The 26679-nt window shown below is 39.2% G+C and overlaps 1 protein-coding gene across 2 annotated transcripts in view; it reads right to left on the bottom strand.

The window, feature by feature from the left end:
• Positions 1-26679, bottom strand: part of ANO6 (anoctamin 6) — a 184653-nt gene that overhangs the window by 137489 nt on the left and 20485 nt on the right. The window contains exon 2 of one of the 2 annotated variants that reach the window (XM_063075339.1): positions 4973-5035. The exons of the other annotated variant lie outside the window; for it this stretch is intronic. Coding sequence (XP_062931409.1) covers positions 4973-5035 — 63 coding nt within the window. The remainder of the gene's footprint in view (positions 1-4972; positions 5036-26679) is intronic. 2 annotated transcript variants of the gene reach the window in all.

Below are 26679 nucleotides of genomic sequence, written 5' to 3' on the forward strand. Positions count from 1 at the left end.
CCTTGGGAAGTCATCGCTAATTAATGGTATTTAAAGACCTGGGAATATTAGAGCGTGTAGGGAGAGAAGAGGGCCTAAACCACACTATGATGAATTCTCAACCTTCCGAGGTCCTCTAATGAAGGAAATGCCAGCAAAGGATCAAGGAATGGCTAGTAAGGGAAAGGGAAGCCAAGTTAGGAGGTAAATTCAAGAAGGGATTGGAAAACTATCCTTAAAGCTACTCAGAGACCCAGTAAGACAGAAATGTATCCATTGGAAGCAGCAACACATAGATCTTGAACGACCCTTACAAAACCAATTTCAGAAGAGTTATGGGAAAAGACACCAGATTATAACAGATTGAAGAGTTAAATGAGTAATGAAGAGGCTACAGCACATGCAGATAACATTTTAGAAGTTTTACTTTAAAAGGGGACATAGAAATGGAGTAATAGATGGAGAGGGATATAAGGGACTAGAAAGGTGTCTGGTTTTTAGTTTTTTTGTTAATACAGAGGTACCAGAGCATTAACTCACTCATTCCTTCAGTCATCAACAAAAACATATTGAGCAGGAAAACAATGTCCTCACAGAGCTTACAATCTACTGTGGATAAAGACAATAAACAAAAACACATACTAATTTCAAGTGGAGATAAATGCTTTGAAGACACATAAAGCAGTGGAGGGAAAATATAGGAAAATGGTCAGGGCCCCTCAGATATTCAGAATCTTGCCGAGCATTTGATGTTATGCACATGTGCCCAGGTGTTCCCTGGCTATTGTCTGACGTAGATGTGCGTGGACACCAAGGCGTCCTGGGTTATAGGACTTCAGTATAAAGGATGAGTGGCCCTGATCCACAGTGTCCTCCACCCCCGGGGGGTCATGGGGAGGCCGCCACTGCTGTTGTTGCCACCAGATCTGCTGTAAGCTGCTGCTGCTGAAGAAGCTGAGGACTGAGCCCATGTCATCTCCCATTGGCTCCTGGGATCTTTCACAATTTCCTAGCATGGACCTGTGTGTGAGGGGTCTGTGACCCAGTCTGTACAACAGGTTTGAAGGGTCTGTGGGTCCGAACCCCTAGCCCTGACAATATAAATGGAAAACTTAGTGTAACTAAAAAAATGAAACATCTTGGCTTTAGTTATGAATTGCTTTAACAATACAATTGGCTACGTCAGCAGGATTCTGACAATTGCACTTAACCCTACAGCAGGTTAAGAGGATAAAGAGCAACATTAATATTTTAGATAGTTGAGTCAGGGACGCCAGCTTCGAGTTGGTGACATGCGAGTGAGAACTGAATGAAGCACAGGAACAAGAGGAGGAAGGGGTTGGAGGTGAGAGGAGGACAAGGGCAGTAGTCCAGGCAGGCAGTCAGGATGTCAAAGGATAGCAGGAGGCCAGTGTGGCTGGAGTGCAGTGAGAGACAGGAAGGGCAGGAAGAGATGAGCATACAGAGCTAGGTAGCAGGGGCCTCCCAGTACATAGCTAAGAGTTTGGGTTTTGCACTGTTCATAGAGAAACCACTGCAGACAGTATAAAGGTAAAACACAGAAGGATCCCTGTGGTAGTTGTCTGAACTCAAGAACATGAGATGCATAAATGGAGGCAAAAAGATGGTTTAAGAAGCAATTACAGAAGTCCCAGCAAGACTTGGCGGTGGCCTGGGCTCAGAATTTGGCTGTAGGGGTGCTTGGACTTGGGATAGATGCTAATGGATAGAATGCGAAGTGTGAAGGAAAGGCAGGAATCAAGGATGACTTCAGGTTTGGGGACTAAGCAACTAGGTGGACTCCTTGCAAAGATGAGGAACAACAGAGGAAGTGTAGGTCAGAAAACAAACCAAGAATTTGGTTTTGGACATGTTAAGTGTGAGATGTCTATTAAACAACCAAGTGAAGAGGTAAAGCAGACAGACCGCTGTAAAGCAGAAAAGAGGTGGGGCATGGAGACAAGCATGTGGAAGTCATCAACATATCGATGGTATTTAAGGCCCTGGAAATGAATTAAATCACCTAAGGAGTAAGTTGAGATGGGGAAGAGGTCAGAGCACTAAGCCTTGGATGCTCCAAAGTTTAGAGGTCAGAAGAAGAAGGGAAGTTCCAGCAGGGGAGAATGAGAATGAACAAGTGAGTTGTCAGCAGAATCAAGATGGCATAGCATCACGGAGACATGTAAAGAAGTTCAGGAAGGAAGGAGTGGCCAGTTGGCCCAGTAATGCTGAGATAAGCGTGAGCTCCATGAGAAAGTGCCGAGAGCCTCTGTGACTCATGATGAAATATGCTCTGAGATAACATTCCCTACCCATAAGTGTATTCAGAGTACTCAGTAATCTGGAATGGTAACCCTCAGTTCATTTAGAACACCAACGCTCTGCTCCCAAGGACGCCTCATCCCATGGCCAGGCTCCTTCAGGATTCTCCCAGGAAGCAATTCAGGAGATCCCTGTGCCTTTGAAATAGTAAGGGCTCTCATGGTTAGGCTTAACAAAAGGAAAGCAGACCAGTGCTCACAGCCAAGAGAACCAGATTTGTTAGGGCAAGACAGAATCATTCTACAGGCTTCTACATTTTTCTAACTCACAGCCTGTGAATTATTATTGTTCCCATTTTACTGATGAGGAAACTAAGGCACAAAGAGGTTAAGTCACTTGCCCAAGTCCTCACAGCTAGTAGGTGGCAGAGCCAGGATTCTCAAACCCAGGAAACTCATGGGAAAGTGTAAATTATCAACCACTGTGCTTTGCTGCCTCCCACAAATCAAATGTGTAGTTTCACAAAATTCTACTTGACACTATATGAATTTTGACCAACATTGGCCATTCTTTCTTCCCCTTTAAAATATTTGACAAATTAAATATGTACAACATGATTATTTGATATACATATACATTGTGTAATGACTACCACATTCAAATTAATTAACATCTATCACCCCTCATGCTGTACACTAGAGTCCCAGAACTTATTCATCTTTAACTTAAAATTTGTACCCTTTGACCAACATCTCCCTATTTTCCCACCCCCTGGCAGCTTCTGTTCTACTCTCTGCTTCTATGAGTTTGCCTTTTTTTTTCTGGTGGCTGGTTGGTATGGAGATCCAAAACCTTGACCTTGGTGTTATCGATATCATGCTCTAACCAACTAAGCTAATTGGCCAGCCTGAGTTTGACTATTTCTGATTCCACATATAAGTGAGATCATACAGTGTTTGTCTTTCTATGTCTGGCTTATTTCACTTAGCATAATGTCCTCCAGGTTCAATATGTTGTTCCAAATGGCAGGATTTTCTTCTTTTTTTATGGCTAAATAATATTCCACTGTATTTATGTGCCACAATTTCTTTATCCAATCATCCATCAGCAGATACTTAGGTTGTTTCCATATCTTGGCTATGCTGCAATGAACATGGGGGGTAGATATTTCTTCACGATATTGATTTCATTTCCTTTGGTTGTACAGGTTGAGTATCCCATATTCAAAATGCTTGGGACCTGAAATGTTTTGGATTTTTTTGGATTTCAGAATAATTCCATTATACTTACTGGTTCAGCATCCCTAATTTGGAAATCCTGAATCCAAAATGCCCCAATGAGCATTTCCTTTGAGCATCATGCGGGTACTAAAAGGTTTTGAGTTTTGGAGCATTTCAGATTAGGAATATTCAACCTGTATACCCAGAAGTGGGATTGCTACATGGTATGGTAGTTCCCTTTTTAATTTGTTTAGGGACCTTCATACTGTTTTCCATAATGGCTGTACAATTTACATCCCACCAATAGCGTACTAGGGTTCCTATCTCTTCACACCCTCACCAATATTTATCTCTTGTCAACTAATTGGTGTTTAATATGAACTCTAAGGCAAGCTAAAGCCAGCCCTCTTCTACCAGCACAGCAGATGCTCATAGTTAATAATAAGACTCTTCTAGAAACTTCTCCATTTTTATGACATGAGAGGCCATGTTCAATAGAAAAACACAAGGACTTTGAAATAAGACAGACCTGGATTCATACTTTGGCTTTGCTACCCAGTGATTAGGTGCATATACATCTTTTTGCATATAAAAACTGGTATGAATAAGTCCTATTTTGCAGAGCAATTATAAAGATTCAGTAGCAGAACATAGGTAAAAACACTGAACACTGTGCCTTACATATTTAAAAACTTCTCCCTCCTTCCCCTTCTCTTCACTTTCAGAATGCACTGCTAAGCCTCTGAAGTTAGTATGACAGAAGCTGATTAGTCATTGATGGCATTACTGTTTTGTTAAACTTTTCATCCAAATAGCAGCCAAAAAAAAAAAAGACTGAAAGGAGATGGTTCTTTAAAATTTCATTAAAAGTCACGGAAATTTGCATTTTTGCACAATATAAATTATTTAGTATGAAAACGTTTTACACTTACCTCCATTTTGCTTTTTCCTGAAATGTTTAGGAATATTTGTTTTAGGAAGACTCTTCCTGATATATAGTAGCTTCACTGCCACATTGCCACTTACCTTGGGATATGAAGACTCCTGATAATAATGTATACACACTTGTAAATATGTTATTCAAAGGTTCCTGGATGTTGTAAGTACCTCAAGCAACATGCAAGGTCACTGCAATCTTGTTTTCATTATGTTGTTTTCAAAATCCCCTTGCCTTTTTTTTTTTTTTTTGGCCAGAATACTTTCCTGGAAGGGAGGGTGGGAAGACCTTTTTATTTATGAGACCCTGACCCCCAGTACAGGAACTTTTGTTTTCAGGAGCTATTTTCCAAAGCAGGCATACAGGAACGAACTATTTTTAACAACACATGTGTACTAACTGATAAATAAAAAGTTATGGTACTTCAACACGACAAATATGATCTGAGACCCTGCCACATGCCAGTGAGTTAGAGAAAGGACAAGAAAGACATGGGCCTATCCTCCTGGAACTGAGAGTCTGAGGGGAAAGGTAAGTAATGGTGCTGTTCAAACACACAGGAAGGGGATCTTACCCAGACTGGATGAGTGGAGAGTGTGAGGAGTCAGAAAAGGCCTCTTGGAGGCAGGAACATCACCTGAGGGATGAGGAGGCATCAATAAATACAACAGGTACAAGCAATGGGGTTAGGCAGCAGGAAGACCAGGAGAAGGCAGCAGATGCAAGTCCCAGACCTGCCTCTGCAACAAACAGGGTCAGATCTTGAGCAAGCCATTTGATCTTTCTACTTCTCATTTTTTCTTACCTATGTTATGAGATGGTTACATTGTGTCAGTTGACCTTAATCCTTGCTGAGCATCAGAATCGCCTGTGAGCTTTCTAAAAGTTCTGGCTCCCTAATCCAGAAATGTGGTTAATTGGTAGAGCATCGGTGTTTCTTTCCAAAGCTCTCCAAATGATGTCAATCCACAGCCAGGGCTGAGACTGAGAATCACTGGATGAGATGATCTCTCAAATCCCTGACATCTTAGTTTTGCGGTTCTCAACCCATGATGCATGATAACATCCTCTGCAGAGCCTTTAAAAATTCCAGTGTAGAAGGAAGTCTACCAGGTTTCTGCTAGGCACAGACGACTGGTCGCTCTGGGTGCCTTTGTAGCACTGTGTAGATCTTTCTCGGGACTTGTTCACCTTTGTATCCCCCCGGTTAATATCCAGAATATACAAGGAACTCAAACAACTTTACAAGAAGAAAACAAGCAACCCAATTAAAAAATGGGCAAAAGAGCTAAGTAGGCATTTCTCTAAGGAAGATATACAAATGGCCAACAGACATATGAAAAAATGCTCAACATCACTCAGCATCCGGGAAATGCAAATCAAAACCACACAGAGATACCACCTAACCCCAGTTAGGATGGCTAAAATCCAAAAGACTCTGAACGATAAATGCTGGCGAGGTTGCGGAGAAAAAGGAACTCTCATACATTGTTGGCGGGACTGCAAAATGGTGCAGCCTCTATGGAAAATGGTATGGAGATTCCTCAAACAACTGCAGATAGATCTACCATACAACCCAGCTATCCCACTGTTGGGAATATACCCAGAGGAATGGAAATCATCAAGTCGAAGGTATACCTGTTCCCCAATGTTCATCGCAGCACTCTTTACAATAGCCAAGAGTTGGAACCAGCCCAATTGTCCATCATCAGATGAGTGGATACGGAAAATGTGGTACATCTACACAATGGAATACTACTCAGCTATAAAAACGAATGAAATACTGCCATTTGCAACAACATGGATGGACCTCGAGAGAATTATATTAAGTGAAACAAGTCAGGCACAGAAAGAGAAATACCACATGTTCTCACTTATTGGTGGGAGCTAAAAATTAATATATAAATTCACACACACACACACACACACACACAAAACCGGGGGGGGCGGGGAAGAAGATATAACAACCACAATTACTTGAAGTTGAAACGACAAGCAAACAGAAAGGACACTGTTGGGGGGGAAGGGGGGAGGGAGAAGGGAGGGAGGTTTTGGTGATGGGGAGCAATAATCAGCCACAATGTATATCGAGAAAACAAAATTTAAAAAATAAAAAAATAAAAAAATAAATTAAGATTAAAAAGAAAAAAAAAATTCCAGTGTAGACTGCACTCCAGACAATTAAACCAGAATCTCCGGGGGGTGGGACTCAAGCATCACTAATGTTCAACCACAGGCTGATTTCAAGCTGCAGCCAAGGTTGACAACCACTGTTCTCGGCCCTCTTAGTCCTCAGTTCCCTACTACAAACAATGAAGGATGGGAAAAGAAAGGAAAAAGAAGCTCATAAGTTTCTCCCTCCCTCACTCCTATGTCAAATTAAAAGGAGAACTGAATGCCAAAGGCCATTGATGGATTTTAAATGGGGTTATACCACACAGTAGGTTGATTTTTGGATGTGTGCATCATTCATGTTGATGCCTGACAGTTGGGAAATGCCCATTCCAAAATGATCTCAGTTCTAAATTTAAAATTCAATGGAATACTTCTATAAAATGGCTCCATGGTGTGTTCTCTGCAATACTTAGTTAGAATTTGATTTGCATGGTTGACTGTAATATGAACATTACATTCCCTACCCCCGAGGTTACTTAAATCCACTTATTAGGCAATGGTGAGCTAAACAAACAGTAATTAGAAACACTCCAGACTACCTTTTAAATCCGTTGTTAAATTATATTTTTCCTGCACCAAAGCCCGAACACACAGCATGTCCACAAGCACCACAAACCCAAAGCCTCAGAAATATTTACATTAATAAGGGCATAAGCTACCTCTGGGCCTTCACAGTGGGTTCTGCAGGGAAGTAAGAGCTGCTTTAGAAGAGGCCCATTCATTACTGTTATTTCTCACATCTGGGTAAATAAAGCACTGCCCACATGTGGTTTAGAAATCCCAGGTGAAAATGAACTCGCCAGGAGTCTAGCAATGAAGAACACCTCTGATAGACTGCCTCATTTCCTGAAATGAGTCAGAAATGAAAGTAATTCTTCAAAAAAGAACATCTGCACCATGGCACAGCTTATAAAATAATGCCCAATGACACCTGTGGCTAAGAGGCTGGGCCTGGGGAAAGGAGGAGGGCCTGGAAACAGGACCAGAGCCTCCACGCTGCACTTCATCTCAGAGCTGCCGCTGTTAGCTTGGAGGGTCTGCAAATCCAGTGAGCAGCCGAGCATCCTGGTCTGTGCTGTAAATCTTGATTAACAGCAGTAAGACTGCTCACATTCCATTAGAAAGCTGGCCCCTTGCCAAAGGGTGGAAGCAGCCACAAAGGATTCATGTGCCATCGTGGGCAAGAAAAGCTGATTTACTTAACTAAAAATAGTCTATGCCTGTTAATGATTCAGAAGGACTTTCTTCCTGAGGAAGACTACAGTGTACAGATGACCTAATGCTGCCGAGGAAAGGCCCTCCCTTCATCCGATGCCGGAAGGAGAGGTATTGACAGACGGCCAGGTACTGAAGGGTAAGGAAGACTGAAATACCTTTCACAACAACAACTCTAGTAAAGACCAAGAAACAGGAAGGTGAAAAACAAAGACAGTCTTCACCAAAATCAGAGGCCAGCTATTTTTAATTAAGTGGTTCGTCACTATTCTTTCTGTCTTGGGCTTTTTAAAGAAATCCAACCCCACCATTTTTATGGGGGTTAGGGGGAAAAAGCCTGGAAGCAAACTGAATGCCCATTAATAGTGAGTAGTTAAATTAAAATTTGGCACATATACAATGGAATACTATGTAGCCACTTAAAAGAAGGCCAATCTGTGTGTAGATACAGAGATCTGTACTCCCTACGATACATAATACATGAAAACAACATGCACCTGGCCTCTGTGTGTAAATGTTTTTAAAGAAGTTGCCTGGTGTAGGAGAAGGTTAGGAGTGAGTGTTATTTTTCCTTTTATACCCTTCAGTACAGTTTGAATTATCTTTCAATGTACCTTCCCCCTCGTCTTAATAATGGCCATTAACTAGGTAGAGGGCTATTTTTGGTTCCATCTTTATACTGGTATCTCCATATATAATTTTAAACAAATGAATGCTATTTTAAATAAATGTTATTGAATAGTGACTCCCCAAAATTCCTATGTTGCAGCACTAACTCCCAGTACTTCAGAATGTGACTGTATTTGAAGACAGGGCCATTAAAGAGGTGACTACGTTAAAATAAGGCCATTAGGGTGAGCCCTCATCCAACCTGACTGGTTTCTTTATAAAAGGAGGAAATTTGGACACAGAAAGAGACACCAGGGTTGCACAAGGACAGAGGAAAGACCATGTGAGGACACAGAGAAGGTAGCCTCTGAATGTAAGGAGAGAGGCCTCATAAGAAACCAAATGTGCAGATACTTTGACTTTCTAGCCTCCAAAACTGTGAGAAAATAAATTTCTGTTAATGATCCAGTCTGTGGTATTATTATGGCAGCCCTAGCAAACTAATACAACAGATAAACAGAGGGATGCAGTTCAGCTAACAACATGGAGACAAGCACCCATAAAGTATTCAGTGGGTCAAAAACCCACTATGTCTGCAATGATGCTGTGGCCTCATCTGGCACATGAAGAAATTGGGGTTCAGGTCCTTCTGACTAAATTAGGTTCACCCTGTTGAGTGGCTTGAGCCAAGATTAGAAAAGGTTTCTTGTTTCCTCTTTCAGGATTCTTCTCATGCCACTTATCTTTTATGGTGCTTTCAACAAATTCCATAACTCAAAGGACTAGAGCCCAAGATATTTCATTTATTAGTGAATTTTTAAGACTTGATTTATATTCAAAAGGCTTTTTTCCGGCGCTGATAATTAACAAAAAGGAAGATGTCACAGTAATATCATAAATAGAAAAAAAAAAGACTTGGCACCAGAGTTTTAAAAAAATCTAGAAAAACAAATGATATTCCATATTTGTGTGCCAACCTAATTTCTTACACTTTAATACATGTGGTCTCAGGCCAAAATGCAATAGATTAAAATAAGTATGATAATCCAAGACTAAAAGTTCTTTATAAAATTTTATAGATTTTTATAAATTAATCAATCCTCTCTTTAAAAAACTAGAGTTTAGAGATCAAAGATATGTAAAGCCAGAGACTTTGCTTATAGAATATTTAACCTATAAAGACAATCTATAAACTGAAACTATCTAAAATTAGCCAAAACTGATTTTATTTCCCACCTCAAGTTATTTCAAAGTTATCTTGCAGGGTATAAACTGAACACATCCTGAGACGACCTTGCCCTGCAGATGACCCTGGGCATCCCAGTAACCTGAAAGTCCTTCACCAAGGGTCTGGATTTAGAATCAACTAGTCAGCTCTTCCCTCATCAGCCAGTCAGCCCTTGCCCCTCCCAGCCAATCAGTCCTGCCTCAGGACCTTACTACAACTGTCCAATCCATTATTGCCCCAACATATGGCCAGACTCGAAGTTAGCCAATCAGGGATACCAAATACCCCTTAAAAGCATGTGCAACCTCTGAATCAAGGAGACAGATTGAGAGCCTTGACTCCTGTCTCCACGCCCACTCAACCTTGCAAAACAAAATGTTTTCTTTCCTTAAATCTGGTGCCATGTTATTGGCTTCTGCATGCATTGGGCAGAGAGCCCTTGCTTGGTAACCTAACCTATAAAGACCTTTAAGTGGGTTAAGATCCAGGCTCATGAAAAGATCAAAACTTGAAGATAAATATTTGGTACAGTCAGTTCAGGCTACTAGCCTTCAGATGAAGGCAGAATAACTTTTGCTTTGAACAGTAAAGGAAAGTTTCACCAAGGGCATGGGGTCTAAGCCAATCTGGGATTAGATACTAAAGATTTAAGAACTGATTATGTACAGGTCTGTCCTACCACAGAGTATGAAGTTTTTGAAGGTGAGAACTGTGTGCCTGAATCCTAAGAGAGTGCCTGGCAAATAGGAGGCATTTGTGCATGGTGGGGCAGGGGAAGAAGTGGAAAATACACAATATGTTCACCTTAGGCTTAACTCACTAATAAATGAAATATCTTGGGCTCTAGTCCTTGGAGTTACAAAATTTGTTAAAAATACCATAAAAGATAAGCGGCATGAGAAGAGTCCTGAATGAGGAAATAGGAAACCTATTCTAGACTTGACTCAAGCCACTCAACAGGGTGATTTAGTCAGAAACACCTCGAACCCCAATTTCTGTCCTACAGGGTTTTTGTAAGGAAGTTGTGGAATATAAGATTAAAGAAGTTGGAGCCAACAACAGATATGCTGAAGTTTGGGCTTTATTCTTATGCAGTGTGAAGTCTTTGAAGGTGTTTTTGAAGGAGAAAAGTACACAACAGGACTGGCAGTGATGTGCAGAATAGACTAGAGGTGGTAGGAAAATGACAAGAATCAGGGACATCAGGAGGTTAACCAGGTGATCAGTTGGAAAAACTCTCAGCTTCCTAATCTGTAAAATGGGCATCACAGTACCTATCTTCACAGGGCTGTTGTGAATATTAAATGGAATAATGAAGGTAAAGTACATAACAGGAGACCTGACAGTAGGCATGTAAGAAAACATAATTACTATTAACATTTATTATTATTTTACACTGCAAGACATAGAAGAAAATGAGCAAGAGATGTGTGCGGTATGGAGCCAAGGTATATGTCACCACGTCTCCTCAAGTACCTTAAAAAGAGAATGGTAATTTCCATTTTTTGGAAATGGAGTGTGCTGAATTTATTCCTTAGTTCTCCAGAACTTAATACCTATATTCAACATAGGAGAAACAGATGTCTGAAATGATCTTTGAAATCAAGAGACTAAAAAATCAATTTTACATTGCTTTTATATAAAAGTAACTACACAGGCTAATGCCAATCAATTTTGAAACTCTAAATTAAAGGACTCATCTATAAATCTAGGAAAACCATTTTCATAATGAAAATGCCAATGCCTTTTAATTTAGGATAGAATTGCCAACACACAAAACTTACAATAAATGAGGCATTGTTCCTTTCACTCATAAATGAAAGAGCCTGATAACTCTGTGAATTGTTTTGCGATTTTGGTTACCAGAAACTGTTGAGAATCTAACCTACAACTGCACAATAATTACTTGATCTTGGGGTTTACAGCCTCAGAACAAATCTGATGCCCTGGCTTTTTAAGTTCCTTGTTATAATTCTTTATTATCAGGGGGCCCATGGTCCTGTACTTAGCATTGTTATATAGATATGAAACTGTATTGATGATAATGGCACTTTGTCTGACACAAACAACGCTGTTTTTTTTTGTAAATTTAACATTAGAAGAAAGATTTACTATACATAAGAAAGGTATATGGTACACTTACACAAATATATATATGTGTATTCACAAGTAAAGGTTTATAAGTAAGCATTGGTAAAAATTAATAGAGTTATGTGCTAATATTCCTACTCTCAATAGTAATAGCCTATTAAAAAACTGTTTATTCTTTGGTCCAAGACCAGGTTTCCATATTTACTATATCACTGGACATTGTATTACTTCTTAAATTAATAAAAACCAAAACCCAACAAAATTCCAAAGGGACTAAACGAGCAAAATAAGACATAACATTACTTTTGCCAGAGTCAACAGAAACTTCCCAATAAACAAAGAGGCCAAGATGAAGAGAACAGTCAGCAAACGAATTAGTAGAGTAAGGACCAAAGTAGAATAAGGAACGCACACTTGCCAGCATAATTTGCTGACTGTTGACAGACATTAGCCAGCACGCATATGTATGCAACACTGAAAATGAATAGCATCTTAGAAGGAAACAACAGGGAATAAAATCAGGAATTAAAAAGTGGGAAAAAGAAAAGAATTCCTTTAAGGAGAGAACAAAGGCTAAAGACAACATGCAGCAGGTAATTTGTGACCAGATAAATCCAGACACATGAGTTTTAATCCCACTTCTACATCTACCCAACTGGTTTCCTAGGTTTCCTTCAGAAAGTTTCTTAACTTTTCTAAACCTCAGTCTTCATCTGTAGTTTGAACAGGGAATATGATATGATATCCAAAGGACTCCTCCAGCTCTGATAATAGATTAGGAGTTTCTGTTTAGATGATGAACGGATATTAAAAAAAAAAAAAAAAAGGCTACTTTTATTTCCCAGTGGGCTTCAGGTTCACAAGTCTCAAATCTCACAGAGCAGAGTCAGCTCTGTCAGCATGCACATGAAACACATCCCTAAAGCATTCATCAAACCAAGGCCTCTGAAATGAGTACAAATAGCTGGACAGTTCGCATGTTACCTGTGACATAACATCAGTCTCAGCAATGGTTCTGACCTTGCCTAGCTCTTCCCAGTTGGATACCCTCATTTCTCAGCCCCAATTCTTCACACAGTCCTTCCAGAGGCAAGTTATATACACAATTATAAAAAGCTAGTAGAGTATATAAGGTATAACAGGCAATAGAAATGTTTGGTGGCAGCTCCTAAACCTGAGAGTGGCAGAGTAGGTAACAATTACTAGTGCTCTAAAAGAATACCTATAATTGCTTCTGTTAGAATGAGTAGGCCAGTAATCCCACTTTTCCAAAACGTCATAAAATAATCTGAAATATGGAAAAGTATTTATATCTACAAATATCTCACAATATTATTTATAACAGCAAAAAACAATCTGATACACATTAGCTCTGTAATAATCAAGGAATGATTATGTAAATTACACCTCAAGTAAGGTTCCCCTCCGACATGATCCCACAGACCTTGTGTGCTTACCCCTCCACAGGTTTCAAACTACCTACTTTGACTATTTCCTCTACTCTATTTAAGGTCCTGGCAGACAAACACCACGTTTTGTTCACTGCCGTGGCTGTAAAGTCTAGCTCATAGTGAGCACAAAATAAATACCTGTTGAATGTTTGCTGGAAAATGCTTTCAAGCAAATTGTATGTGATAAAATATTATTCAGCCATTAAATGTGGTTTGCGAAGCATTTTTAAATATAGGGAATGCTGATGATAAAAAGTTCTGGAAATGGACAGTGGTAATGGTTGCACAACACTGGATGTACTTAATGCCACTGAATTGTACACTTAAAAATGATTAATGATTGAAACGGTAAATTTTGTGTTATGTATAATTTACCACAATAAAATAAATAAAATAAACAGGGCATGCTTATGAGGCAAGTTAAGTGAAAAAGCAAGATGCCACATGTCTAAATTACACAAAACTACATCTGCATTTTTTTAAAAGGCGGGAAGAAAGCACACTAAAATACTCATGGTGGTTTATCTTCAGCAGGTAGTGTCAGGAATGATTTCTGTTTTATTTGCAGTTTTCTGCATTTTCCAAAATTTTCACAATGGCTCACAAATAACATTTACAATCAGAAAAAGATGCCGCACAGCAGTGGTCAGGAATACGAAGGTTTGGTTATCAGCAGGTTAAATCTATATTGGAATCTTTCACCTTGCTATGATCCTTGGTTTACTCGCACATTGCATACCATTTGTGCTCGCCTTCACTGTCGAGATAGTCCAAAGGAATGCCATTTGAGTTAAAATTTTATCTTTATTACATTGAAATATATTTTTTTGTCTTTTGCTATGCCAGAAAGCAAGCATTTTAGGTTTACTACACTGCAAGTATGCTAAGTCCAGGCTGAGAAGTAGTGATTGATGGTTGTTTTGGACACATAAATAACAATTGGACCAAATGCACAGTAGTTCTCAGAGGTGAAGTCTTCAGGAAGCTGTGACAGGCCAGTCTGCAACCCCTCACAGAGACTGAGACACTCAGACCACCTCACTTAACACTAGATTCATCACATTTATGGAGAAATTAGAAGCAAGGCCTTTGGAATCACACAAACTCAGGTCTGAAGTAACACAGACCTAGAATTGCCACTTGTCACGCATGAGTGTCCCTGGCCTGTTTCCTCACAAATAAATGGGGATAATAATTCCTCCCCCTTGGATATTTAATAGGATGTTTGCAAATCAGAGATGAAGGAAAACACTGAGCCTGATGTCAGTAGGTGCTCAATCAACACCATTAGTTGTTTTTCCTTTCCCTCTTTAGATGAAGAGTCGAATCCAGGATAGCAACAGTGAAAATGACTTGAATGGTAAAAGTGACCAACTATTTACAACTAATAAAGGTAACATGATGGGACAGTGGGAAGATATTTTGAACATTCTTCTGATTCACCCCTCAGCAGCCCTCATGATACAGTTCAAAACAGTTTTCCTATTCTGTTTTCCTGAGTAATAGGAAAATATTATAATTATTATTCTCTGTGTCCTTCCTATACCTGGTGACAGTGAAGTCACCCTTTACTTTTCTTACACATTCCCATTTTCCAATCTTTCCTTTCTTTAAACACATCTGTGACTCCTCCGAGCCCTCTGCGAGCTCCTGCCTCTCTGTTAGCAGGAGAGCCTCTGAATCCCTCTGAGCAGGGCTGAGTGCAATGCAAGGCTAGTGCCTGGTTCATGTATCCTGGTGTTAAGCTTTGAAAAATACAATGAATTAGTATGCTTCTGAAGGTTACCTGACTCTGGGTGGACTAATGGGGGTGTGCAGTGCTCCCGAGACAGATCCAGGTGTGACCAGCAGTACCCCCACATCTGCTCCCATAAACACTGTCCTTTGCTTTGACCTGTGGTTACCAACTCTGTTTAGGAAGCTGATAGCGACTGAGATTACGTCAGATTCAGCACTGCGCCAAATCCCTCCCTTCAAAAGAGCAGCCTCTATCTTTGCAAAAGATCTGCTCCCTTCCTTGATTAGTTCTTTTACTTGAGCACCTCACTGGGCAAAGCAGGAAAGAACTGGGCAAAAGATAATAGAAATCTTCAGCTGTTTGGGGTTTCCTTTCTGCAGGCTGAACTGTAGAAACCAAACTTTACTGCCTTCAGGTTAGAAAACTTGAGTTCATTCTTTCAGGAAATATGTACTGAGCCCAGCACTAAGTGCTGGGCATTCAAAAATAAGCCACTCTTGCCTTACAGAAGAAAAGAATATCCATAATTCTGCCACAGTGCAATATGTTCTAGAACAAAGGTATATACAGGGTTATTATGGCTGCACAGAGGACAGACGAGGAGGACACTGAATCGGCCTGGGCAGGATTCTAAGAGTTGAATAACTCGCACATCTCGGTATCTGCCCCTGAGGAATAAATGAACTGACCTATAGTGTCTCTGGGGGGTTAGTGCTGCTACAGTCTGTTTAATACCACTGCCATTGAATTGCTTTGGTTGCTGTATTTGCTTTCTCGCTCTCCTCACATATTCGCCTCCTTTATTTTCAAAATAAAACATATGGTGCTTATTCGCTCTCCAGTCTTTCAACCCCATAATATTTCCTGCCCTGGAGAGTTGTTTGTCTATCTGGGAAAGAACACTGTAATGGCTTAGTTCGAGCAAATAAAGAGGCAGGAATAAGCCTGGAGCTGGAAAAGGGTGTGTGGAGCCATTATCAGAAGTACCCATTGTGCTCAGGCCCTCAGCGGCTCCAGCAGGTGAATAATTGCCCAGTGGATGCTCAGGCACATCCCTGCCAACTGCAGCTGGAGACAGTTTATCTTCAGATCATTTTCTATCTCCCACCCCTCCTCTCACTCATTTCTAGAGGTATAATATTTATCAAAACACTGGTTCTTAATCTTCTATAGATCATGCAAAACAAATTTATAACCCCACCATGTAGAGACAAGCACTATTGTCAGAGTGAGCAGAACTCACACCAGGTTGAAACTTAAAAGTGTCTGGGCTGCAAGGGGGTTGGGGGGAGAAATTTAAAAAGGAAAGTTTTTTTTCCTCTCCACTCTTTCTTCCCATCCACTGAGCTTCTTGCTCGCTAAATAGGAGAACAAAGCTGAGAGGCTAATCAGTACTTTGCAAAGCTAACAGTTCTTTAAGACTTGCAAAGTTCTGAGAAGTGATCAAGGCCAAATCACTGGAGGCTGACCTCGGGTACCAGCCAAGTCCACGAGAGCTCTGCAAAGCGAAACTATGCAAAAGACTAGAAAGATGATTCTATGCCAGAACAAATCAAAATCTTGCAGGGTCCTGAGATAATAGCAAAGGCGAGAACAGAAACCAGAAGCAGCCTTGGAGAGACCTTGTACCTGACTCATAGACACAGATTCCTCATAGCTCACGTCTCCTTCTCTCCTGCTTTTCACCTCTCATGTTCCATTCCCTCGACCCCTCCCTTAAAAACCTCTCAGTAAATCTAAGTCTTTGAGATGGGATAGCCTACCATCTCCTTCAGCTGAATACATCTGCTTTTCTAAAACCAACCATTTGACTTCTGAGTTTTTAAAAAATTTTTTCTCAAGGGGGCTGGCAGCCAGACATGAGTTCAGTAACTATTACTATTCTTTCAATGTTATGTGTTATGTAAACATGTATGCATGTGTATATGACTGTGGTTTTGTGTTGTATTTTGATTTTGCTAAAATTTTTGTAGCATTTACTCGGTACCAGACCCTGTGGTGAATACATTACATGCATTACATCACTTAGTCCTCACAATAATTCTTAATAATTTATAATTATTAATTGTGATCCATTTTAAAGCAGAGGACATAGTGTGGGGAGAACAGGACCAAGGCCACACAGCTAAGGAAGCATTCTTCCATTGGGAGAATCTGGTGAAATCCAAGGACCCTCTCCCCAGAAAAATTCTCAAAAGCACATAAACACAAAATATTGCATATATCTTCTAGGGATTCCTAAGCTCCTAGTCCCCATACACAGACACTAGGAGGTGGCATACAGTTCAGTTCAAATATTTTTGAGCTTCCGCCATGTGCCGTGAACCACAGAGACACCACCTCAGGCTCAGCTCTTCACCATTCTGAATGTCGGGCTATTCCCCAGCACCCTGCCTCTGTTCCATGTAAGGCTTCTGCCTGGAACACCTGTCCCCAGGTTATTTGCCCAGGAAATACCTAGTAACTAGTTTAAACATCATCTTTTAAATGAAAATAGTGCCAACATTCTGAGCCCATCACCCTAACTCACTACCCGCCACCCCAGGAAGGACGAATTACTCCCTTCTTTCTACCCTACAATACTCTGCAGGCACCTGTCTTAGAGAGTCTACCATGTTTATACCTGCACGTAGTTACATGCCTTTCTCTTTTTGTTAGATGATAAGCATCCTGAGGGCATGGATGGTGACTTAATCATTTTTCATTTCCAGCTTCTAGTAAAGTCCCAGTTCTGAAGGAAAATCATTCCATTAATGGAAACAGATACAAGATCAGATAATTTTAAACAAGTGTCCTAATGCTCAACCTGATGAGATGAGTGATTTTAAGCTAAATCTTAAAGAAGTGGCAGTAAATGGGACCAAAGTGGAGGTGGATATTGCAGGCAGAGGGGACGGCAAGGCACACAGGCAGGAGACACAGGGTGTGAAGAGAGTGCAGTGACTCAGGATGCATGGTGACTTAGGTAGGCAGGAAGAAGGGATGAGAGAGAAGTAAAGAAAGACGAGGAGAAAAGAGGGCACAGGATAAGGTGTAGGGGAGCCTGGACTTTAGAGGTCGAGAAGCCACTGAAAGATTTTTTTCTTTCCTTATCTAAAAAAACTAACAAATGATTATTGTAGAAAACAGAGAAAGGCACAAACAAGAAAACAAATTTATAATCCCATCATATGGAGACAACCACTACTACTATTCTTTCATCTTTATGTGTTATGTAAACATGTATGTGTATATGACTGTGGTTTGTGTTTTATTTTGATTTTGCTAAAATTACTAGATATCAGACATGGTACTGAATGCACCATATGCATTATATCATTTACTGCCCACGAAAATTCTTAATAATTCACAATTAATTATAAGCCATCTTAAAGAGGTGGCCATAGTAAAGGGGGCCATAGGAAGGGGGTCAAGACCACACAGCTAATAATCTATAGAAGAGCTGAGTTTTCTTTCTTCAAAGACTTTATTTTTTATTATTTCTTCTCACTTGTTTAATTTATAAGTGAATCACCTTTTCCAATTTTCTCAGAAAATCCCTTTGGGATCTTGGTTAGCATTGTAATAAACCTAGAACTAAACCAGGAAAAAATGAACACTTTATTATACTGTTTTCCCATACAGGGAGCATAGAAAACCCTTTGCATTTATTTTAATTCTTTCACGGTCTTGGCAAAGTTTGCAGTTCTCTTCACTGAAGGCTTGTAAGTTTAGGAGGGTGACGTGTTTCAGATATATGTTTTGGGCAGATAAATCTGGCAGGAGCATGAAGGAGAACGGATTTAAGAAGACAGGATTGCAAGGCAGAAATACAAACTTAGAAATATGGCCACAGTCCAGGTGAGACACAACAGCCTAGAACCAAGGCAGTGGTATTTGGGGAGGAGGGGAGGGAGCTGACTCAGAAGGCAGAATTTAAGGATAGGGTGTCAGACTGGACATGCAGCAAAAAAAAGGCAGAAAAAAGAGCAAAAAGAGGAAGCAGGGTGGTGTGAGAAGAGAGAGAAAGTGGTGGGCACTGTATGCCATTCACTGAGAGAGAGAACACAGGAAAGGATGCATTCTTCAGTGTTGGGGCGGCGGCATATGAGTTCAACTGTGAACACTAAGTCAGTGAACACATTCCAAGGCCACCTCTAGGCCAGGTGCCTTGCTGAGTGCTGGGGAGTCAGGAGCAAACCAGACTGAGGTGGTCATAGGACGGGTGGATGGGGGGCACAGAGGGAGAGAGAGACAGGCAGAGCAGGGTGCATCCTGTGGAGATGGCTGGAGGCTACAAAAGTGAATGAGACCATTCTCAGAAAACGAGCGAGAACAGAAGTGGACCAAGGTTGGTGCTCAAAGTAAAACAGTGTTTTAAGTCAAGCAGAGAAAGCAGAAGAGCCAAAAGAGCCCAGATCTCAGAAGGTGGGAGAGGAGCAGAGGGTATCATAAGCCATCTGGAGCCTACATGACCCTTGGACTTCTCAGAAAGAATGATTACTTTTATTTAATTCAAAGGTCACTCAGTCAATTTTAAACACTAAACAAGACCACATAAAAAGTCCATGATGAGGGTAAGAATTTACATCTCCTGGCTGTCTCACAGAGCTTGTCCACAGACATATGGAGTGGATGATTAATATTCAGTAGGAAGTGAATTTATAATCATGTGCCTGCCACTCAAATGTGAAATGTTTCCTGCTCAGTACACCCAATAACACATTAATATATCTCCAGTTTAAAATACATTTATGAATAATTTTATACATTTTATAAATTTCCTGGCAAGAATGGTAATAGAACAATCTATTTTCACTGCTACATGAAACAAAAAAGAGGAATGAAAGGTTCGGTTAATCAAGGAATTTAATATCTTTTATAATAAATATCAAACAGTCATTACTTGGACTATGCAAAGGGTGGCTGAGGTCAAAAGATGATTATAATAGCAAGAGTTTGTTCCCACATTTATTCTCTGTCAGTTACTTACATTTGCATAGGAAGTTCCCTCTATTCATGAATTTTTTTTACCATTGTAGAATGCCAGAAGTCAAATTTGTTTTTCCTGATTTATATACGGGCTGTAATAATAAGATTCTGTAATGATTAACAGGAGTAACAATCAAATGAATGGAAAACACTAGCCTTTCCAAGGTACCAGTGCAAGGACAGACAGACAGATATGAAAATAAATTACTTGTACTGCCTTAGGTAAATGTGGTTTAGAAAGCCAGGAAAGCACCAGAATCTGAAATAATTAACGTGGCAGTGTTTGATGAGGCCAGGAAAGGCAAAATACTGTGAATTCTTTACCTTTTGTCATCTTTGTCAACAGTATGTATGTATGTGCACATTCAGTTTTATGCCATCTGATAAGAAGAGATGCAATAACTTCCAGATTATAGAGGAGAAACCTGGGGCAGAAGGAGATGCAAGATCTATCCATCTAGGAGGACTCACCATTAAATACGTATTCTAGAGCTGTTCTATTTACTCCATTACAGTCTCTCGTAGTTGTGATTTCCAGTTCTGGGTGAACAAAAAGTTTAAGAAAACAAAAATGGCTTTGGGATGATTCTTCCTAAATTAAGGAGAATCCTATGATTCCGTGATGGTTCCCTGAGGAACAATGTCCAAGAAACCATGTCCACCACAAGCCTGTCCAGTAACATTCCTGCTTTTATTGGAGGACGGAATTGCAAGGCAGAGGGAGAATGCTGTGATGACAGCTAATCTTCTCCAGGTATTCAAAGGTGATCAAGATTGCGGGCTTCCAACATGTTAAACACTTAATAAATAACAGAATAATAAAAGAAGGGAAGAAAGGACCGAGAAGAGAAAAATAAATGACAGAAAAATAAAAAAATTAAAAAAAAATAAATAACAGAAAATAAGATGCTATAAAATTAAGAACCTTCTAGTAAACAAAGTTTTATTTAGTTTGATCATCTGGACATGCAAAAATTATGGTAACTTAATTTTTTAACATTTATAATGAAAAATATATTTATCTAGATATGGCAAGTTTAAGTTAAAAACTAGCTTATTCTCAGTCAATTACAAAATATATGAGGGAGTTAAAAATTCGAATGAAATCTTGATAAGGGTTATTTAAAAATGTGATTATTTCATGGCTTGGCATTCAGATCAAAATTTATAATAAGACCATAGAAAGTGGAAAGTTTGCTTTCAAGCATTCAAATACATTAAGTTTATTTGTGTATAGAACTTGTCCATAATGCATATTTCTACTTCATTTTCAACTGATAATTAGATCTAATCTTTCATATTTATAATTTTGGGAAGTTTTCACAATCTATTTAATTGTAAGTGTATCTAGTAAAAAACTTAAATGTCACCATTTTATGTTCACTTTATGTGATAAACGTTTGATTAGCCAAACTAAAAAAAAAAATTCAACCAAATTAGTGAAAATAAACCATACCTATTTCCCCCAAACAAACTTAAAATGTGAGAATACAGAGTTGATCCTTTAAGTACAAATGGTTGTTAGTATCTATGAGGCCTTCAACAAACTGTCCAGTCCTACGCAGCCCTGTCTTCTGGGAGAGCACACTGGGTAGCAGTTAAGGGCATGGACTCTGAAGGCAGCCACCCTTGGTTTGACTCCCAGCTCAGCCACCTGCTAACATACAACTTTTAGCGCACTAGTTATATATGCCTCAGTTTTTCACCTGTAAAAATGGGATCATAATAAATGAAGGAGAAGCCTATGCTTCCATGATGGTTCCCTGAGGAACAATGTCCAAGAAATAACGTCCACCACAAGCCTACAAGTGTTGTAACAAGGAGTGCAGTGATCTGCCCTTATCCTCAGGGGATATGTTTCAAGACCCCCAGTGGATACCTGAAACCTTGGATAGTACCAAATCCAATATATACTGTGTTTTTTCCTCTACATACATACCTATGATAAAATTTACTTTATAAATTTGGCACAGTAAGAGATTAACAAATAAAATAGAACAATTATAATAATATGCTAGCATCACTACTCTTGCACTTTGGGGTCATGGTTAAGTTAAATAAGGGTTATTACCTGAACACAAGCACTGTGATACCACAACAGTGTATCAGATAACCAAGACAGCTACTAAGTGACTAACTCAAGGGTAGCATTAATGATGGACAGAGCGATGATTCACGTCCTTAGTACGGATAGGGCAGAACAGCATGAGATTTCATCACACCACTCAGAACAGCTCTCAATTTAAAACTTATGATTTGTTTATTTCTGCAATTTTCCAGTTAATATTTTCAGACTATGATTGATCACAGGTAACTGAAACTGCAGAGAGCAAAGAGAAGTCCGCAGAGAGAAGTCCACTGCAGACAAGAGGGGACTTCTATAAATGAATTAATGGAAAACACAGAGAAGAGCACAAAACACGTAGTACATACACAGTAAGTAAAGACTGGCTTATTATTATATTCTAATTATCATTATCATTATTATCATTGTAACTATCACCTATCTTGTGGCGTTGCATAAAACAAAAATCAACTCAGGTCTGAGTGCTCAGGTCTAATTAATAATCGGTTACTCATACAATACCATATTTTCAGCATATCATAATTAAAATGTAAGATCTGTGCATGCATGTGGTTAAAAAAAAAAAGACCATTATTAATTAGTCAAAAGCTAGTGAGGAATAGAAGTAGGACTAGACTCGGGTCGTCTGACTCGTGTTAATGCTCCTTCTTTTCGTGGCAGCCTCTAATCCTGATAGGCTTTCAGTTAACTACAGCAACGAGTACAAAAATAAGGCCATAAATAAATAACCCACTGTTTCCCCATCGATCATAGTAAAAACAAAGGAGATATATTCAAAACATCCAATCACGCAGTTTTGTGACCTAGATTCTTCGGCCTGTGATAGTCGTGAAAAAAAACATGACAGAAGAAGTTATTCTCCTGGGCCAAAGTCATGTATCGAGCAGAGACTGCCTCCCCAGGCAATAATCACCAATAACATCCCCATCTTCCTCTCTCCCCCTATTTCTTGGCCCACCTTCAGCGGGTCTGGACAACTGTGTTACAAATTTGGGCTTCAGAATCCTGGAGTAATCTTCTCCTTGCTCTCCATATTAAAACAGGATCCTAAGTCTTTCCCCACCGCTGCCTTCTGCACCATCCACTTCCTTCTTCATAACATTGGTGAACTTTCTGGAATATCATATGAAGAATTTTGAAGAACTTTTGCAAATCTACAGCATAGCCTAGCCTCATTATAGGAGTTATTAATATACAATCATGAAAACAGTAAGCTGGGAGAAAATCTGGATATAATCTAGTCTAAAACCTTCTTTTTACAATAAGGAAACTATGATACTGGTGATCACCAAAATAATAACTAATTCAGAGTAATCTAACACATTCATGTAACTTCATTGAAACATCTTAGTTATACATTTTCATGTTTTGAGGCCTTAAATCCTTGTTGTAAGAGATTATTCATTTAAATCCAGGTCCTTAATAATATCATACATCTTCTAACTTGTAATCACGTGAAGATTTACAAGTAATACTTAAAATTTTTAAATCCTGTGCATCTTCCATGGACCCCAATTTTACATTTCATTGTTAATAATGGCATCAGCATGCCTCTCATAAACTATTCAGAACAAAGAATAATCTTACATATTTAAGATTTCTGAATTCTATTTTCTCTTCTCTGCAGCTGGATCAGTGGCAGGGGGCTAGAAGGAAGATGAGAAAAGCAAGCTCTGGACTCCCACTAAATTCAAATGGAAAATCCTGGTAGGAATGAGCAGGACTCACATAATGGTTAAGGCTACACTTATTTTCCCAAGATGTGCTATTCTTTTAAAAAGATGTACCTATTACCTTCCATTTACTACATGAAAATCTACTATTATTACATATTGAACAAGCTAAGTCAAAAGTAAATTCATAAACAAAAAAGATTTCTTTTTCAACTCTGTGGACTCAACCTCTGTCTCATACCTTGATTTACCTAAGTTGGTGGAATTAGCCTAGGAAACCTTCCAGGCACTTCTTGGCCCCCTTAGGAGGGGCCAAGGTAATGAAGCTAATTGTTCAAAATATACAGCATATTTTTATATGTATGGGAAAACATCCAAAGAGATATAACCCAACACCAATTTTAACCAGGAGGTATGTGTTATATAAGGGCAGGGTCCATTCTGATTAGTTGGTGCCTGTGCCATATTGGCTGTTAAATATTCTTTATTTCACTCAAAACCCAAATGTTAATAGACATGATTAGGCACTGTCATTTTTCTCCTTTTTCTATATATTCTCATTTTCTCCCAGTGACAATGTTATGCTTATGCATTAAACAAACATGATATTAAATAACTTGAATTACAGAATGTTCCCTGCTCCCTGCAAGGGTCGTGATATATATATATATATATATATATATATATATATATATATATATATATATCTCACTATCAATAAAGCAAAGAAATTTTCTAAGGACAAGAAAGGGAGGCCAGTTTAAAAAGTAGACATGATAAGCCTTTAATACAACAGTGTTATGTCAGTATCTGCAGAGAGTAAGCAAGAAAAATTCAGTGGTAATTTTTCTCCCTAAGAAGTCTCAAAAAAAAGATACTGACACCCAAATGAGTCAGGAACCATGACAATTCCCTGTTGTGTGAAGGTTTCCACAAATCCCCAAAGCTGACTTTGAGAAAGAGATTTAAGATTGTATCCTTACAGTAACTTGCCCATCAGAGCCAATATTTATATTTACATTTCAGTATGCTAATGACCAAACCATTATATACAAAATGTACTGCAATAAAATAAAATATATAAAAACTAAATGCTGTTCTTCCTACCATCTCCACACTGTTAACTTTAAGCCTTAGAAAAATGTGAGAACTTTTCTGGCAACAGAAGGGTAACTGCTCCAACAATACTAAGCTTTATGGGCCCTGGATAACAAAACTCCTTCACAGTGGTGAAATGAGTATTTAATGAGAATACTGACTGTCAGCCAAATCTGAGCATGTGTCCTGCCTAAAAACAATGGAGATATGTCATTTCTTATAAAGAGTAGCCTAATAACAACATTAGTTTAAAAAAATCACCTAGACTTTGTGAAAAATGATTAAGCTTCTTTGGAGATGCAGATAAGTATGTGTTTAGAGTTTTTTAGTCATTCTCCTGTAATACTTACTTAAATAATTTCTTCAAACCCTTTACAACAGCACCTGTTATATTCAGGATAATACAGGTCTCCAAAATAAATACAGGTCTCTAGAAGAGATGAGTTCAAAGTATTTCACTTAACTTCAAAATTGTGAAAACACGATGCATCAAATCAGGCAGTGTGATTGTCTAATCATAAATTGCTGTTCTCCAACTGCTGAAATGATTCTTTTGTGATTGTCTATGTGCTCTGCCAGGTGAAGTCGGCATGAACTTCTTTACTATTACTGGACATGAAAATGTTGAGAAACGACCCCTGCTCTTCACCCCAAGTCAAGCCCATGAAAAATGCTCTCAAATTCTACTTTCCAAGATCACAGTACTCTTTATATTAAATAACAACAATAATAAAAAAGCTTAAGCAGTGGTTGAAGGACTACAAGATGAAGACTTAACAAATAAAGCTTAAAAAATTAAATGAATAAGCAAACACTACAGGAGAATGGACAGGGAAGAAGAAATGGAATACAGGATGTTAATTCTGATCACCAGCATTCTCTCATAGGGCATAAAGATGGCTTTTCAACTTGTCAAGGGTTTGAGAAGGTCAGGTTTAAAACAGCAAGTTTCACCAAGTTGAACAAACTTTACCATACAGAGTGACTGGAACTATACCAACATTGAAACGTGGCCATTAATTCCTTGAAACTCATCTCATTAGACGGAGGCTATGTCCCCTCCCCTTGAATCTGGGCAGGCTGTATGTGACTGCCTCATCCAATAAAGTATGATGGAAAGGGTACTTGTGACTCCAAAGGTTAGGCCTTAAGAACCCATGCAGTTTCTGTCTCGTCCCCTGGAACACTAGTCTCTGAGCCCTGAGTTGCCATGTAACAAGTCTCACTACCCTGAGGCTGCCACGCTGGAGAGGCCACACATAGGCACTCTGATGAACTGCTCCATCTGAGCCCAACCTTCCAGATATCCCTGCCAAGGTCAGAGGAACATCAGCAAAGCCATCCTGGGCCAGAACACTTGCCAAATGAACACCACTCAGCTGAACCCTGGCTGAATTCCTGTACAAAATCATGAGACATAAAATGGTTGTTGCTTTAAGTCACTAAGCTCTAGGATAGTTTGCTATGCAGTAATAGAGAATCATAGAATTTAGAACGGATTTTAAAAGATCTGCTATTGAAACACTGCTTTTGAGGAAACTGAGACTTAGACTGGTTAAGTGTTGTGTCCAAAGTCACTGATTAGTAACAGGGTAAAACTAGAACCTAGGTCTCTATGTTCCCAGCTCTGTTCTTTCAAACAACCCATCCTGGTTTCATCCCATCCTACGTCCACCTTTTCACCATTTTATTTTGTTATGTGAACTCAAAAAGTACCAGGGCATGTTCTTACAAGTTGCATCTTCTCCCTGTTTTCAAAAATTAAAGACAATTCTGACATATTTTCTTCCTTATGACTGAATCTTAGACATTTTCCTTGGGTGAAATTGGGGAAGAATTACTAAGTAGAAAGCATGGAATAAAACTTCTGATCAAAATGTCCTTTAGCAATACAGATAACAGTGTCAGCCTCAAAAAGTACACCTAAAATTTCACCTCTTCACTCC

This window comes from Cynocephalus volans, chromosome 12 (assembly GCF_027409185.1).
Source record: "Cynocephalus volans isolate mCynVol1 chromosome 12, mCynVol1.pri, whole genome shotgun sequence".
NCBI classification, from domain to species: Eukaryota; Metazoa; Chordata; class Mammalia; order Dermoptera; family Cynocephalidae; genus Cynocephalus; species Cynocephalus volans.